This window comes from Poecilia mexicana, unplaced genomic scaffold (assembly GCF_051168715.1).
Source record: "Poecilia mexicana isolate PSO_F unplaced genomic scaffold, ASM5116871v1 scaffold_7, whole genome shotgun sequence".
Taxonomy (NCBI): domain Eukaryota; kingdom Metazoa; phylum Chordata; class Actinopteri; order Cyprinodontiformes; family Poeciliidae; genus Poecilia; species Poecilia mexicana.
This window is the reverse complement of record NW_028263376.1, coordinates 21,221,792-21,236,628: the sequence shown is the minus strand read 5'-3', so window position 1 is coordinate 21,236,628 and position 14,837 is coordinate 21,221,792. Positions and strand designations below refer to the sequence as shown.

Below are 14,837 nucleotides of genomic sequence, written 5' to 3'. Positions count from 1 at the left end.
CATTTTCTTCCCTCCATAAATGAAATAACATTTTAAAAACTGTGTTGTGTAATTGCTCATTTTCTCTTTGATATAAAATCAATTTGATGAGTTGAAACCTTTATATATGAAAAAAAAAGAAACCTGGAAGAAATGTGTAAGCGGGAAAATGTTTTTCGTTTATGGCACTGCAAGATGAAAGGAAGATATAAAAGACAAACAGAAAAGCACATGTCTTCAAGCGTGGCTCCACAATAAAGAAAAACTATTTCCATGATTGTTTTCCACTTATTCCTATTATTTATTGTATTACAGTCCTTGCTCTGAATACAAAGCCTTTGTAACAAAATTGTAAGTGGTCACTTGTGTGTTTACTGTAATCCTGTTCATTTTAAAATAAAAACCCTGATCAATGTTTCTCTTTCTATCAGTGTCTGTCTGTCTGATTGATAAGATAATTGAACAGCTTTCCCATGCCAAATAGTCCTGCTACAAACAAATAAACACACATAAAAACAGTGCTCTAACTCCATGCGCTGTTGCTATGGCTTGGGTATTTGAATCTGTTCAAGCCATCTAGAACTTTTTTTTTTTTCCTAATGTAGACAACAAGACAAGGTTCAAATGACATAAAACAAATTAAGTCATAAAACAGAACCAATATGCCTTCTGTGAGTGCTGCGCATTTAACAGCGTGATGATGATCACGGCTGCAAAGCTTGTGCTTGATGGTGAAGTTAAAGACTCTGAGCACATCCTCACGTTGCATCACTTCACTGTTATCAGGGTGATTATGAAAAGCATCATTAATCGGGACGATTTGTTGACCCCAGCACAGTGGTAGGACTGTTTTCGTGTGTGCTACTTGGTGCAATATTTTGCCCATACTTGCATGTGCATGTAGATTTTCGTTAATGTAAGCAAAGACGAGTGTACTCGCATGTGTGACCCCATAGAGCATTTGGGAGCCCATTTAAAGGCAAACCACGCTCGTGGCTCTTTGATCTAAAGCCTGTGGTGTTTTTGGGGCATCGGGAGGTCTGGAGTATAGCTGAAGCCTAAAGTAAAACACACACATTCACACAGACTCACACAGCCTGAGGGAAACCACAGGGGTGAGAGGTCAATAACATGGCTTCCATCTTTTGCCTATGAGCCATCCCGTTTTGCATCTCCTCTGCACCACTTTACCCATTTCTCTCCTTCCCTTTTACATAATTTGCACGGCTGGACTCCAAATTCCCACCCTGTGGGTTCCTCACCTCTGCCCTACCTCGGCTCTCTGTGATCTAAAGCTCACAGTGGGTCGGCGTCTCTCAATCCCGGGAAATCTGCCTCACCCGCACTTTTCTCCTCGCCTTCTCTCCCCCTCCCTCCCCCTCCGTCATCTTGTGTGTTAACGTAATCTGTGATTTACATATCTTAATGACTCATTCAAAGCGAGTGGATCTGTTTGTGTGTTTTCCATGTGAGCCTGTTTGTCTATGGACTTCATTACCATGTGGCGAAATAAGAATTAGTCTCTTGGGATCCTCCAGAGAGCAGCAAAAATGTGTGACATGTTCTGGTTAAGACCTAAAGCCTTGTTTACACAGAAGCTCAAGGTCCTTGTGGTAGACTGATGCCTACCTGAGTGTTAGCGTGATTCCATTTGTCTCCCTAGATACTTCGGTAAAAAAAAGAAAAAAAAGAAAAGAAAACTGCAACACTGCAAAGCCTTTATGTGGTTTTTACATTTCATCTTTCACAAGTTGTCCAACATGAATCCTTGGGTTCACTTTTTTTTTTTTTTTTGTCTCTGTGTGAGCTGAAGCCCCTCTGTTTATTTGTCGAGACAGTGTATTGCTTATTTCCTCTCAGGGGGTGGCTTGTCTCTTATTTTATGATTTCCTGATAACCTCCCATGGGTCTCAGTGCAAGCTTACGGCTACCCAGCTGCCTGCTGAATTTCACAGGGAGTGAGAGGAATGGATTATTAAAGTCAGTCATCTAGAGATAATGAAGAGAAGCAAAACACCAGTGCTCATTGCTCAGGCTGCAGAGGGAATTATAATGGCATGTTAGTGCTATTTGTTAACATTATTGTGAGATGTGATTTGCAGAAGCCAGATAGATGCTGAAAACATCCTTGGCTCCAGAAGGTCACTGTAATAAAATAGTAATATCTGTAAAACATTTGCAACATGATAGAAACACTTACATCAAGCCTTATGAGGATAAGTACCACAAATGCATACAGATACATGCAAGTATATAAATGCAGTTCTTGAAGGCCATTAAGCACTTCTAATGTAGAAACGTTTACAAACGGAGAAGTAATCGTATTGTTACATTGCTGACTTTTTTTTTCATACACTGAAGAATGCAGGGCGAAAAAACAAATTTAATTTAGTTTGCAAACCTACTCGTTGCTCAAATGTGGACTAATTCAAGCCTGGATTACTTTAGCATAATAGAATACTAATTTAAAACTGACTGATTTAATCCAGCATTCCTTATTAAGTTTTCAAACCCCAAAAATGGATTAAAACCTTCAACAGCGTCTGTTGTCAATCCAGAGATTGGATTGAAAATGTTAACTCATAACTCTGATGTCTATATCACTAATACGTTTTATTCAACCCTGTATTAAAGAAGCAGATACAAAGTGTGTATTTAAAATAATAGAAAACGTGGATAGGGCTGTGACAATACAGAAAAGTATTGTGAAATTTGAATTTTAAATAATTTTTTAAAATGTATTTATTACAAAAGAGTAAAGGTTGCAGAAATAACCTTTACTCTAGGATTTAAATTTTAAGGAATCTGTATGAATCTTTACATATTGTGGGATTTACCGTTATAAATCCCACAATATGTAAAGATGTGGTCTTTGAGTGCTAAAAAATAAAGGCCTCATGCACCAGTGTAAAAGTACTTTACATTTAAAAAAATGTGCTGGTGGGGCGTATTATAACATGAAGAAAACAATAGCTGTTTTTAAAAAAAAACAAACAATTGAAGCAATGTAACTGGGGCCTTAAACTATGAGGTCAGCTTTGCTCTGAGTGGTCTTGTCGCTAACATAGCAAGTTGTAACAAGACATGACTTTGTTGTTACTGTCATTTACCATGGCAGTGAGAACATTATGAGTGTATAAAACCATTGCCATTGTAATTGAGAAATCAATATCTAATTTGCTGCAGTGGTCTCACCAGCCACCGCATTAAAGTGTGTGTTTGAGTGCATGAGCTGTTTCTGAAGGGCACATTAGCCTCCAATCCTTCTTTTGGACACAAAGGGGCATGTGAAAGGCAAAGACCTCCACCTGTCCTCATTTAACTCTGTCGCCCATTATAATGGCTTGTACCTAAATCCAGGTGAAATCTGATATTCTGCATAGAAGGAAAGCTGGTACTTCCCACTATAATAACCTCAGAAATGCCATAAAGTACATAGTACCTTACCTTCACCACGGTGACCATGCCGTCGTTGGAAACGGGATCGGTGCGGATGGTAAAGTGCCCAGTTGGGTCCCCACTGATGATCCTGTAAATGGCGTTCCAGTTAGGAGAGTGAGGCTGGTCAGCATCTATAACAGTCAGATTAGCCACCGCAACATCCACTGTGTTCTCTGGGACCTCGCCAGAAAACTGTAAGAAGCAGAGAAAAATGGGAAGCTACATCTCTCTGAAACAAAGTTACTTTTACTGGTCTTGTATTCCTTTTGTATCCATTGAGCTCCTTTATAGAACAGAATCCTTTCAAGTCTTTTAGCTAAAGTAATTTATCTCACTTCCACAAGCAAGGAGAAAACACAGCTTATACACCAGCAAGTAGATGCAAATAGGGGCATAGTTTTACTTTTAATGTTTTTTTTTTTGGTATTCTTTGATGAACAATAATATTTAATTCCTTTGAAATCCAGAATGACAAGGAGGGGAAATGTTTGCAGAGGAAAAAAAGCTATCAGCCGGGAGGCTTGAAACATCTGTTTGAGTATATCTAAGTAGTTTTTGGTCGTCCCCATGCTTTACAAATACATGTGCTTCGTCCTGATAAGCCTGATGAGCAGCAAGCCGCTGTCTGTCATGTGCCGGTTATGACGGGGGATTCTTGTTTGTTTCAAACGAACTCGGGGGATAATTGACGCTGACACTACAAGAAGTCTGCAAAACACAAGTTGACCACAGACCCACCTACATAAACAACTTGACAAGTCCAGACACGCGAGGTCATGTTGTGTTTTCCAACTCATCTGGAGGTAACTGGCGTGCAGCACCACGCAGTTACCATGTCACCGCGGGTAACAGGCATGGATGAGCTACTGAGCCGCTTATGTGGGTGAAGGATATCAAAGAGCAAAGCCACAGACCAAACACTCCAACAGACCATAATACCCTGCTCGGTGACGCTCACATCAACCAGCAAACAGCCGACAGCAGCGGGCAGATTAGAGGGCTGCGTCAGGAGAGCTGTTCAGAGACTCAATGACATTCTTAAGACAACAGACAAGTCCGGGTGGTCTTGATGCACTGTCTGGTTTGGCTAAGTAGGCAGGCTGTCGTAAGTTATAGTCTGAGCATTTGTTTGTGTGTGCTTGAGTGATTTATTGCTGTAGTTTGGTTCAGGGACTCCCCAAAACCAATTCAATAAAATAAACTTCAGAGGAAGCTCTGAGGTTCTCTTAAGAATCCTTCGACATCTTGTTTGTGAGTAACTTTCCCTTAGTAAAAGCTAATGGCAAGTGTTAACCAGTTATGATCAAAGGCTTTAAAGGATTCACCACATTCTCACTAGCAACACTGCAGTTACAAGTTGTTTAATTTGGGGGAACTGAAAGGTACAGAAGGGTGTTGCTGTCAAGGAGGAAACTAAATTTTTGAGCACTATCACGTTATATTGTTATAATTATGTTGTACAAACATGATTCTTATATTGTAGAAACATAATAATATATTGTGTGAACATGATAATAAATTCATGTTATTTTACGAACGTGATCATTTATTGTACAAACGATATATTGTATAAATTTGACAATTATATTTTATAAATGTAATAATTATATTGCATAAACATGATGATTATATTGTATACATGTGACACGGTAATTCCACATGTCATATTATATGTATTCCAAAGGAAAAATAGGAAGTGTTGGGTAACTAATTAAGAGCTTCGAAACACTTTAAAAACAGTCTTCAGTTGTATTTGTTTTATAGGAATGGAGAGGCATGCCAATATGTGTGAAACTAGTGATTCTGTAAACAACAAAATTATTTCCTAAGGGGCTTTTAGATTTTTGCAAAAATGGACACATGATTCTACAATACAAGATTTATCAATCTATAATTCTAGAAGAGTACATGGGTCTGTGGTTTTTCAGAGTAGAATTGTAATAAGACCATCTTAAGGCAGGAACACAAACATCTAATTAGGCAGCTTTTCTTCTAAGTGATAGCAAATCTTAACTCCAAGTGTTGGGCATGAGGGAGTAAGGGTGGATCCCTTTCATTGTGATTGCCAACGAGCACTGCTGGCTTTCTCTCAACACTTGACATAATACCACTTGCCAGCACCCTTACTCTTCTGTCACTACTTTGGCACTGAGAAAACTACAAGGGGGAGAGTAAGGTGGAAAGAGAGGCGAAAAGTGACAGGGAGCTTCATCATGTGAACTTTGTAAGGGCAGCACAGGCAGGAGGCCAAGAAACCAGCGTAGAGAATCCTGCACAAACTAGTGCGATTGTGCATCCCCGCACTTATCTACAATGCCATATGGAAACATAGCAGCAATGGAGTAAACACAAAAGGTATAAACAATTTGATTCCTTTTATCAAATCTATCTGTATTAGAGACATAGTGCAATAAACACCCAAAGGCTTCGCATCTGCACACATACACAAACTCTGTGACTACTTGAAAAATAGGCCAGCCTCTGATAGGCATGATGAAATATTAATCATCAACATTAAAGACAAATTCCCCAAACTTTATATTTCTGGGACATGCTGAAAGATCTATGGGGTTTATTGCTAAAACTAAATATTTGCATAATGGCCTGCAATCTCAACAAAATGGCTTTTCATGTTATCTCCCCCTACTAAAATGGATGATTTATGAGGGGAGTGGGTGAAAGTGCTTTCCTCATCGTGAATCCTAAACCTCCACTAAAGTTTATCATCAATATTCCTGATAATATTAACTTCCTCATGTGACGCTGATGGAAATGCACTTTAACTAGGTGGAATCCAGTTAGAGGATATCAATCTGTTATTGCCCTGCATCATCAATATACCACCATCAGTAGGGAATGTTAATGCAGAAAAGGGAGTCAGGGAAGGCTACTGATTTACAACAAGGCCTGTCTGCACTTCATCACTGCTACTGTAGGAAATTGCTTGAGTGACAAAGTACTCCCTCATTCTTCCTTGTCTCCTTGTCATTCTCCCTTTTCTTTTCTTTTTTTTTTCCTTTTTGGAGTCTAAAATGTGGTCTGTTCACCAGTACATTTAAACATGTACACAATTATTTTCTAGAGATTTTCTTCATCTTTGCCCCGCTTGTTTCCCTGCATGTTTCTGAGTGATGTAGCAGCTCTCTGATGAGGTTTAAAGCTGACACATGCTTGACGTCGGTGCTGGCTGAACATCGTATGAGTCCTAACAGCCCCCAGAGCAAATACTAATGCTAACTGCTTTCCTACCAACTGAAAGGCTGAGCACATTGGTGACAAAGTATTAATATCTGCTCCGGGAGTCGGAGAGCAAAGGGCTTTTCGTCCACCCATTCTTCCTTCTAGTCCTTAATGCCATATAATGCTATTAAGAGTTGGGTGTAGCAGTCTCAAGTTCTCTCTGATAAATTAGCCTAGTCCATTAGTCCTGCAACTGTACCATACTCCTTTTAATCCTGGGTGATAGACTGAAGTTTGGTTCATTGTAATGTTCTCCAACTGCTTTATATTACCTGCTCTGTTTCTCAGGTAAAGTGAGTGTGGATTGGATGTCTCTACCTGGGATCACCTGGGCTGGTCTTCCCCGTCTATTTAAACCCAGCTGCTCCTCACATCAGCTTCAGCTCATGCTTGCCCCATAGTCCTGATATTTATGTTGGGTTTGATGTTTTGTTAACTGGTTTTGCTTTTCTTGAATTAGTTAGGGCTTGTGTTGGGTTGGCATTCTACCATACTTTATTTCAGTTTGGTCTTTTCATTTTACAAAACATGTTAGTGTAGTAAACACTTATTAATTTGCCTTGTCTTTCCCTATTTTGTCAAAACCTCATGAGCCGGGTCGTGACACTCATTCCTTCCACTTTAAAATTTCAATATACTTTGTGTTGGTCTGCATGCAAAATCCCAATAATATTTTTAAGGTTGTGACTGTAGCACTTGAACGTATGAATGGCCAAGTGGTATGAATACTTTTGCAGGGTTTGAATATTTAATATCCAAAGAAATTTTGACATTTACCAAGACTGTTTATAATTAATTAGAAGTGCAGGAAACTGACTCTGCTTTTAGCCGTCTTGTAACATACACTACAAGTGACACACTTGATGTAAGACTCAGCCAAAAGGGAAATGTCTTGCCTCTCTAGTGATTTAATGCATTACATAAAATGCATTACATTGGACTTTTAATTTTTACCCTGCTCCCAGTAATGACCCAGTGTAATACAATCATCATTCTAAATATCCCTATGATGACAACAATCATTAACCATTTGCAGGATCGAGTATTCTTGCAGATGGAAGTCAATAATATAGATCAGTGTTCCTCGTGTGTAAGTGTCCTTTACAGGAAAACAAGTAGGCATTCCCTGTATTTTAAAAGCATAAATTATGTTTTATAGCCACACAATATTGTTGGAACTGTTGTTGAAAGTTCTGATTCAAGGGGAATGGGGTTTCTTTCTTTGCAAGGAGCCTTGAAATCAGTGTGGAATGTTAGTGTATCAATACAATTGAACCAAAATTGAATTTCATTTATTCCTTGCTCTGTTAACTCCTACTTCTTTTTGCTTTTCATTTCTCCTATAGCTACACATTCTTTTCTCAGGTCTTTCCCTCCAGCCTTCTTTTCATTTTCACCGTCCTCTTTGAACCCAGGCCCTCTCATTCTCTAAACAGTTACCTTCTCCACACTTCCATATTTGTAATAACTTACAGTTCTTGAGGTCAGCATGGGTGGGTTATCGTTGATGTCCGTGACAGTGATGATGGCAGTGGCTGTGTTGGAAAGGCCAAAGTTGAGGTTTCCCTCCATGTCAGTGGCTTGCACAATGATGGTGTACTGGGACACTTTCTGAGAAAGGACAAAAGAAAAAACAGGGGGAGACATAGTAATGCTGTTATTCGTCTAAAGATAGCTTTCTCTTCTATGAGCACACTGTCTACAGACTGCGGCTCCCAGGAGAAAAACAAAGCCTTTTTTGGCGGGCCGTAGTTTTATTTGAAACACAGAATCATAAGGGTAAAGTCTTTCATTTGACTGAACCGAAACGTTTCTCGGTGGAACCTGGCCAGACATCACACCATCCAGAGGCTGCACTGTGAAGCCTCCCCACGGGTGCAGCATGCCATCAAAGCCGTTAGGCGCGCTGCTTATTCAGTACCACTGATCGACAGATGTGGAGACAATGATCCAACTGACAGAGATTAATAGACTATCTGTGAAGCAGTAATATGAGGGAATAATAAATGCCATTCCCTCTTTTGAAATGACACAATGTCACTTCAGTGGTTTGAGATTTTATTATATATTTTTTTCCTTATTTGTGTTTCTGTGCACAGCAGCACTTGTGTTCTTCCTTATTCATCTGGCTCTTTCGTACGTTCTTCTTTTGCAGCTTTCTTTTTCTCTTCTTCTGTCCCAGGGTGCAGTTAATGGGCTGCAGGAAGGATAGAGCCCAGGAGCCGACTGTCTGGATAATGTGTCTTGTCACCGAGATTCCCAATTACATTCCCACTGTCTCTCTCTCACCTGCTAATTACCAAGTAAATATCCCAATTAGACCAGGACGCCACATCAGGAGGATTAGACAGCTCCTCTTGGTTCCTCTCATCTTGATGCTAAATGAGATGCTGAACTCCAACCTTGAGCACACACTCATTAACATTAACGTATACACGCAAGCACACTTTGACGCTCCTCTTTCTACATATCTTGTTCTTGCCTGGCTGTCCCATCAGCCTGTGTACAGCTTGTACACAACACTCACTAATTAGACAACGAAGTAATTATGCAGAGCTTCTCTGAAACTCTCGGGTTGCAACAATACCACAGCACACCCAGTTTCCTCTGGAGTGCTGAGGTCTGTTGCTGTCAACAAGCTCTTTAAAAGTCCACTGCAGACCAGTTAGCAGAGAATCAATGTGCGAGTTAAAAAAGAAGAGGAAGCAGACGTTTTAAAGGGAAAGAACAGAGGAGAGGACCGGACACAGCAGGGTTCTCAAGAAAGGTGTGAAATCTGGCAGAAAATAGGACATTTAATTATTGCTTTTGCAGTCACATAACACTGTTCACAGATCAGACTACAAAGGACTTTCTGGTGTTTAAACTGTCAAGGTTTCAAAATGCAAAAAATGCTGGCTGAAATGTGATGTTTTTGGTGCATTTTCCCATAAAAACTGCACTGCACAGTTACAGACTTCCTGTTTTCTAAGAACACTGTAAGAGGAAAAACAGAGGCATGTTATTTGTGCCACAAGCACAGCATATGTTTTTGCAGTAATGGGAAACAGTTTTATGCAAACGGACATCAGAAAACAAAAAGCTGATCTTTTCCAGGTTATAAAAATCTTCAAATCTAACCATAAACCCAACATATGGACGGTGCGATAAACACACTGCAAAGAATGACCTTAGATAACCAATTTTTGCTGTCCATCAATCTGGGAAGGGTTCTAAAGTAATTTTCCAAAAACTAAAGTGAGAAGGAATATTCACAGGAGATTTTTAGTAATGTCTGAAGTAGCTGTTGCAACAGCTCAGAAAAAAAAAAAAATCCAGATTTCAATCTGATTTATATGACATCATGGACCTTATGTAATTATATAAAAAAAATACTGACATACCTTGATGAATTAAAGCTACTGTATATTCCAAAGCAACATACACGATTATGTGTGACTGAAAAATCAAAAAAAAGAAAACGACTCTAAATTTGTTGCTTCCAAAGGGAGGTTCCGAAATGTTTTTTCACACATAGCTTTTATATTGTAGCTTCATGTTTGTTGACTTTTCATGGCTGTATGTAATGTCTTCGGTGTAAATGTCGCAACAGATCTCAGTTTTGTAGTGACAATTAAACTGCAGGTCTTTTTTGAGGCAAACACACATGGAACACGGTTCCATAAATTTCCACTTATATAGCTTGAAATGCAGCAAATCACTTACAATAGCTTTTTAAATTTAGCACCACAACAGAATCACACGGCCCACAGGCCTTTTACTTCTACAGCCAAGTTTGACAAGGTTATGCCATCACAGTTTAATATATAGACCAGCTGCTCAAGCTCTTGGTCCCTAAGCCATCAATGAACCTTGAGCTTCAGTGACCCTCTCTCTGCTGTACTAGGTGTCCCTCCTTGGCCCACTTAAGGTTAATAATAGATGTTCTGTTACAGCAACATCTCACAAGTTCTGCCACTTTGAAGATGCTCTGATCAGAATGAGATTTTATGGTCAAGAGGTTAAAGAAACCGGCTTTTAGCCACACTTAAACTCTTAATCTTTTTACATGGATCCCACAGGCACATTTACAGTTCTATTAACATGAAGCATAGACATGCCAAATAGGTAGTAGTGTCTTTGACAAGTTCTTGAAAGACATAAACACTGTCTTTATACAAGACTTGCTGACATCTTAGAGACACTGTCTTTATACAAGACTTGCTGACATCTTAGAGTGCATTTGGTTGAGTTAGTTTGAATGGGAAAGTCTACACAGTGTCTTGCAGAAGTGTAAAACTTTTTCACATTTTTTCAGGTTACAAACCCAAAACTTTTATATGACAATCAAATACAAAATAACATCTGTTGTTGGTTGTGAATGGTTTTTTTTTATGCATAAAAATGGGAGAAGTGTGGATTGCAGCAAATTTCAGTCCCTCTCTGGATAAATACGTTTTATAATAAGTTTTCAATGCCATTGTAGTTGCAAGTTCTTTGGTGTGTGTATGACACACAAAAGATTATTTGCTCATTTGTTTGCAAAATAAGTGAAGCTTGATCAATTTGTGTGAATAACATCTGTGAACATCAATTTTGAACTCCAATTTGACATAGATCTGGACTTTACCTGGGTTGTTCTAAAACACTTTGATTTGAACTTTCATCTTTTTTTCTTTTTTTTTTACTTTTTATTTATTTATTTATTTATTTATTTATTTATTTATTGGTGTCGCATAATCACAGACAAGTCAGTTCTGTTCACTAATTAGTTGAGTGGTGAACACAATTGGTTTCACAACAGTTGATTTGACAGAATCAGGATAAATAAAACACAAACACTGCAGTTTTTATGCATTACTTTCTTTCCACTTCACCATCATTAACAACTTTTATGGGTCTTTAACATTTTTCAAAATACATAAAATTTGTGGTTGTAGTGAGTAAACTTTTAGGAGGTGTTTATATTTTTCATTGTACTGAAGGCATCTAAGTGATGCTGTTCATATCTGCTTCAACATCTCTACTCTTTTGTCAGGCAATTTGCTGAGTTTTCTTTAAATAGCAGGAAGGAGCAGAGTTAAATTGCTCTGAGATTACAACACAAGCAGTAATATGCGGTTCGAACAGCGACTGAAAAAAGACAAAACTGATCACACTGAACTCAACCTGTAATATCATGTGAAGAAAAAGGCAAAATAATTATGTCAGTAACAGCTCTTTGAAGTACAAAATGGGATAGGAGGAGTTTAATCCTACATTTTAGGGAGAGTGTCTGGATTTGCTAAAGTGCAGATAAAACAGCAAAAATAAGCAGCAGCGGCTCAGCTGGGAAATTTTTAGTACATGTTGGCCTCATACCTTTCTTTGCCTCTGGCACCCCGCTGTCTTGCCCTGTTTCTCCGTCTCTGTCACCCTATTTTTTTCTTTGCCAAATTCACACTCAGTTCTTCGCTCATCACGGTAATACCCCATCTATTCAGCTCTGTTTTTGTTCTCCTGCTCCCCCTCAGCTTTTCCTTTTCCCTCCGCTGCTCTTGTTTTACCGAGCACAGATGTGGTTATATGGGCTTTTGTGTTTGTCTGACAGGTGTCAAGGGCATTCCATCTCAAAAAAAAATTTCCCTTTGTCTCTACCGCACAGCCAATACACACACACTCACAGGCATGAACAACACAACATGAGCAGCCCACCGCAGCATGATGTGTTGTTAATAGGTCTGTCAGTAGTGACAGCTTGGGAGGATGATCTGTTTCGCAGATGTCTTTGCAGAGTTGTCACTGGCACATCCTTGATGCGAGAATAAACACATTTGGATCTTGTCACAACTTTTAGAGCTCCATAAACAAGGTGACCAAAGACTATTTACTGTAAAAAAAAACAAAAACAAAAAAAAGAAAAACAGAGGAGTTGATGTTTGTGTGGAGGAAATATGTTCTGACAAATGGCTGCATGAGATTTGAAAGTGTTGACAGAGTAAACAATACTGTTAGAAAAAGTGGTGCTTAAGAGGAAATAAAGACGTGTCTTATGCCCACTTAGACATGGTGAAACCCAAAGGGGTTCTAGGATTTAAAAGCAACCATTTCCTCACTGTCACAATATCTTTGTGAAGTGTGAAACATGAAAGACAAACCTCTCTGTCGAGTCCGGGCGCCACTGTCATGATGTCCCCCGTCTCACTGTTGATGGTGAACATGTTAGGGATGGGGCTGTGCGGTGTCTGGGACAGGATCCGATAGCGCACCATTCCATTAGCCGTGGTGTTGTCATCGGCATCAAATGCAGATAGATGCATCACGTAAGTTCCTGGCGAAGACAAAAGTTTGGTCAACATGCACGTCCAGATGCAGTTCATTTTGCTCTTATTACTGAAAATACTGCTTTCTATGTTATTGCTGTTTTGCTATGTTTGGTTTTCGGTGTTAATTTGTGTTTTGGTCATTTTCTTGTTGTTCATTTCCATTCATGTTCCATTCCCTGCATTCAATCTGCCACAGCTGTTCCACATCTATAAAATAAAGGGCATTTATCAAACTTGTTTTTCTCAGATTCAAGACTAAACCATGGGAAACAAACACTCCTGGTGGGTTACATGAGTTAAAATGAATGAGTATATGAGAAAAAACAAAAAACAACAAAAAAAAAAAAAAACAATCCCACTGATCTGTATGGTGGAGGATCTATGACACTGTGGGATGCCGTGTTCTCAACAGAGGCATCATGAAAATTGTGACAAAATTAAAAATAAAAATAGAAACCTTGCCATTCGCCAGGACATTTTTCTTAAACTCAGTTTCTCCAGAGGGATTTATTGATTTTTGCCAGTCACTTGCACAGAGGCAGAAAATCTCACATTGCATCACATTCGACTCTTTGCCTGAGTGTTCACCATCTTTAATCTTTTGAGCTTGGTCTGTTTTAACTTTTTCTGCTTTGACCTATGAGTTGTTGTTTTTTTCCCGGCAATGGTTCTGAAACGTTTTTGAAGATTTTTTTTTATCAAGCTACATACATTTTTTGTTCTCTGACATTTGACAGCAAAGAAACAACTTCAGCATCTCACAAATAGTTCGCAGGTGGAGTTCACACAGTGATTAATAAACATGTTGAAATGAAAAAGGAAAAGCCTCTACACCCAAGATTGGAAGTGAAACCAGATTACTCCTGTCAACTTCCATACATGAGAGCAGGTCTAACTGCTCAGAGAAAACATCACATACATGCTATTTAATAATTACTTGTTTCACATTAATAATTTTTTTCTGACCTCACAGACATTTTCTTTTCAAACGAAATTACAACCTGTAAACACAATTTTTGCATCGGCACATATTTGTTCATAAAAAAAGTGAAATCTTCTCTATGTTTGATTACAGTTTGGCAAATTCCATAGCCATCCAACCCACAACATTTTTGTACTTTAAAGAATAAAACCATGTGCTAAGGCAAAAGGAGAAAGGACAGAGCAGTGATGGATGGAGGTGGAATTATGAACCAAAAGAGATTGAGACATGTTGCAAATTGTATTTTTAATTATTTGCTTCAGTTTAAAACAACAAACAATCAAACAAACAAACAAAAACACTTTAAAAATGCTTCAGGGCTGTCTTTCTATCATATGGGTGCCAAACCAAAACAACCGGACCCACGGAATAATCTTTTGGCCTCACTCCCACTTAATCCAATACAAATCGAAATTAATCAGATTTTTGTTACTGATTCCTGACTGTACTTTTTTAGTCAAAAAGGATTTTTCTTACTGTAGCGTGATTATTCAAAAACTGCAAATGCCCGCGTGGACAGCATTTGCCAAATTTGTCCACCCACATGTGGAAAACGCCTCAACTAGCTGCTTTGCCAGGCGACACTGACTCACAGTCAACGGGCTGATTCATGTCAAGAGTTTTGATCTTTACATCTGGCAGCGTAGCAACTTCCCACAGGACTGTGCTGATGTGCAACACATTTGACTTCCCTTTATTTTACTGTCCAACCACAGCAAAACTTTTACTAATAGAAAGAAACATGTTTTTTTTTTTCTAATGTTCTGTTTTGCTTCGAGATGTTTAGTGTGGTACTTTTTGTGTTCTTCGTGCTACTTAACCAAACTACCTAAACTTTTCTTTTTGACCAAAGGGCCCTTCTCACGTACAAAACAAAATCACAAGAGACAAATATTTTGAGTTTAACTTAC

The 14,837-nt window shown here is 38.8% G+C and overlaps 1 protein-coding gene across 1 annotated transcript in view; it reads right to left on the bottom strand.

Moving 5' to 3' along the window:
• LOC106918584 (cadherin-4-like) overlaps window positions 1-14,837 on the bottom strand; it is a 254,435-nt gene that overhangs the window by 23,218 nt on the left and 216,380 nt on the right. Inside the window, exons 8-10 of the mRNA XM_088007230.1 lie at window positions 12,777-12,949; window positions 8,134-8,271; window positions 3,427-3,612 (exon numbers count right to left, since the gene is read on the bottom strand). Of these exons, the coding sequence (XP_087863356.1) occupies window positions 3,427-3,612; window positions 8,134-8,271; window positions 12,777-12,949 (497 nt within the window). The remainder of the gene's footprint in view (window positions 1-3,426; window positions 3,613-8,133; window positions 8,272-12,776; window positions 12,950-14,837) is intronic.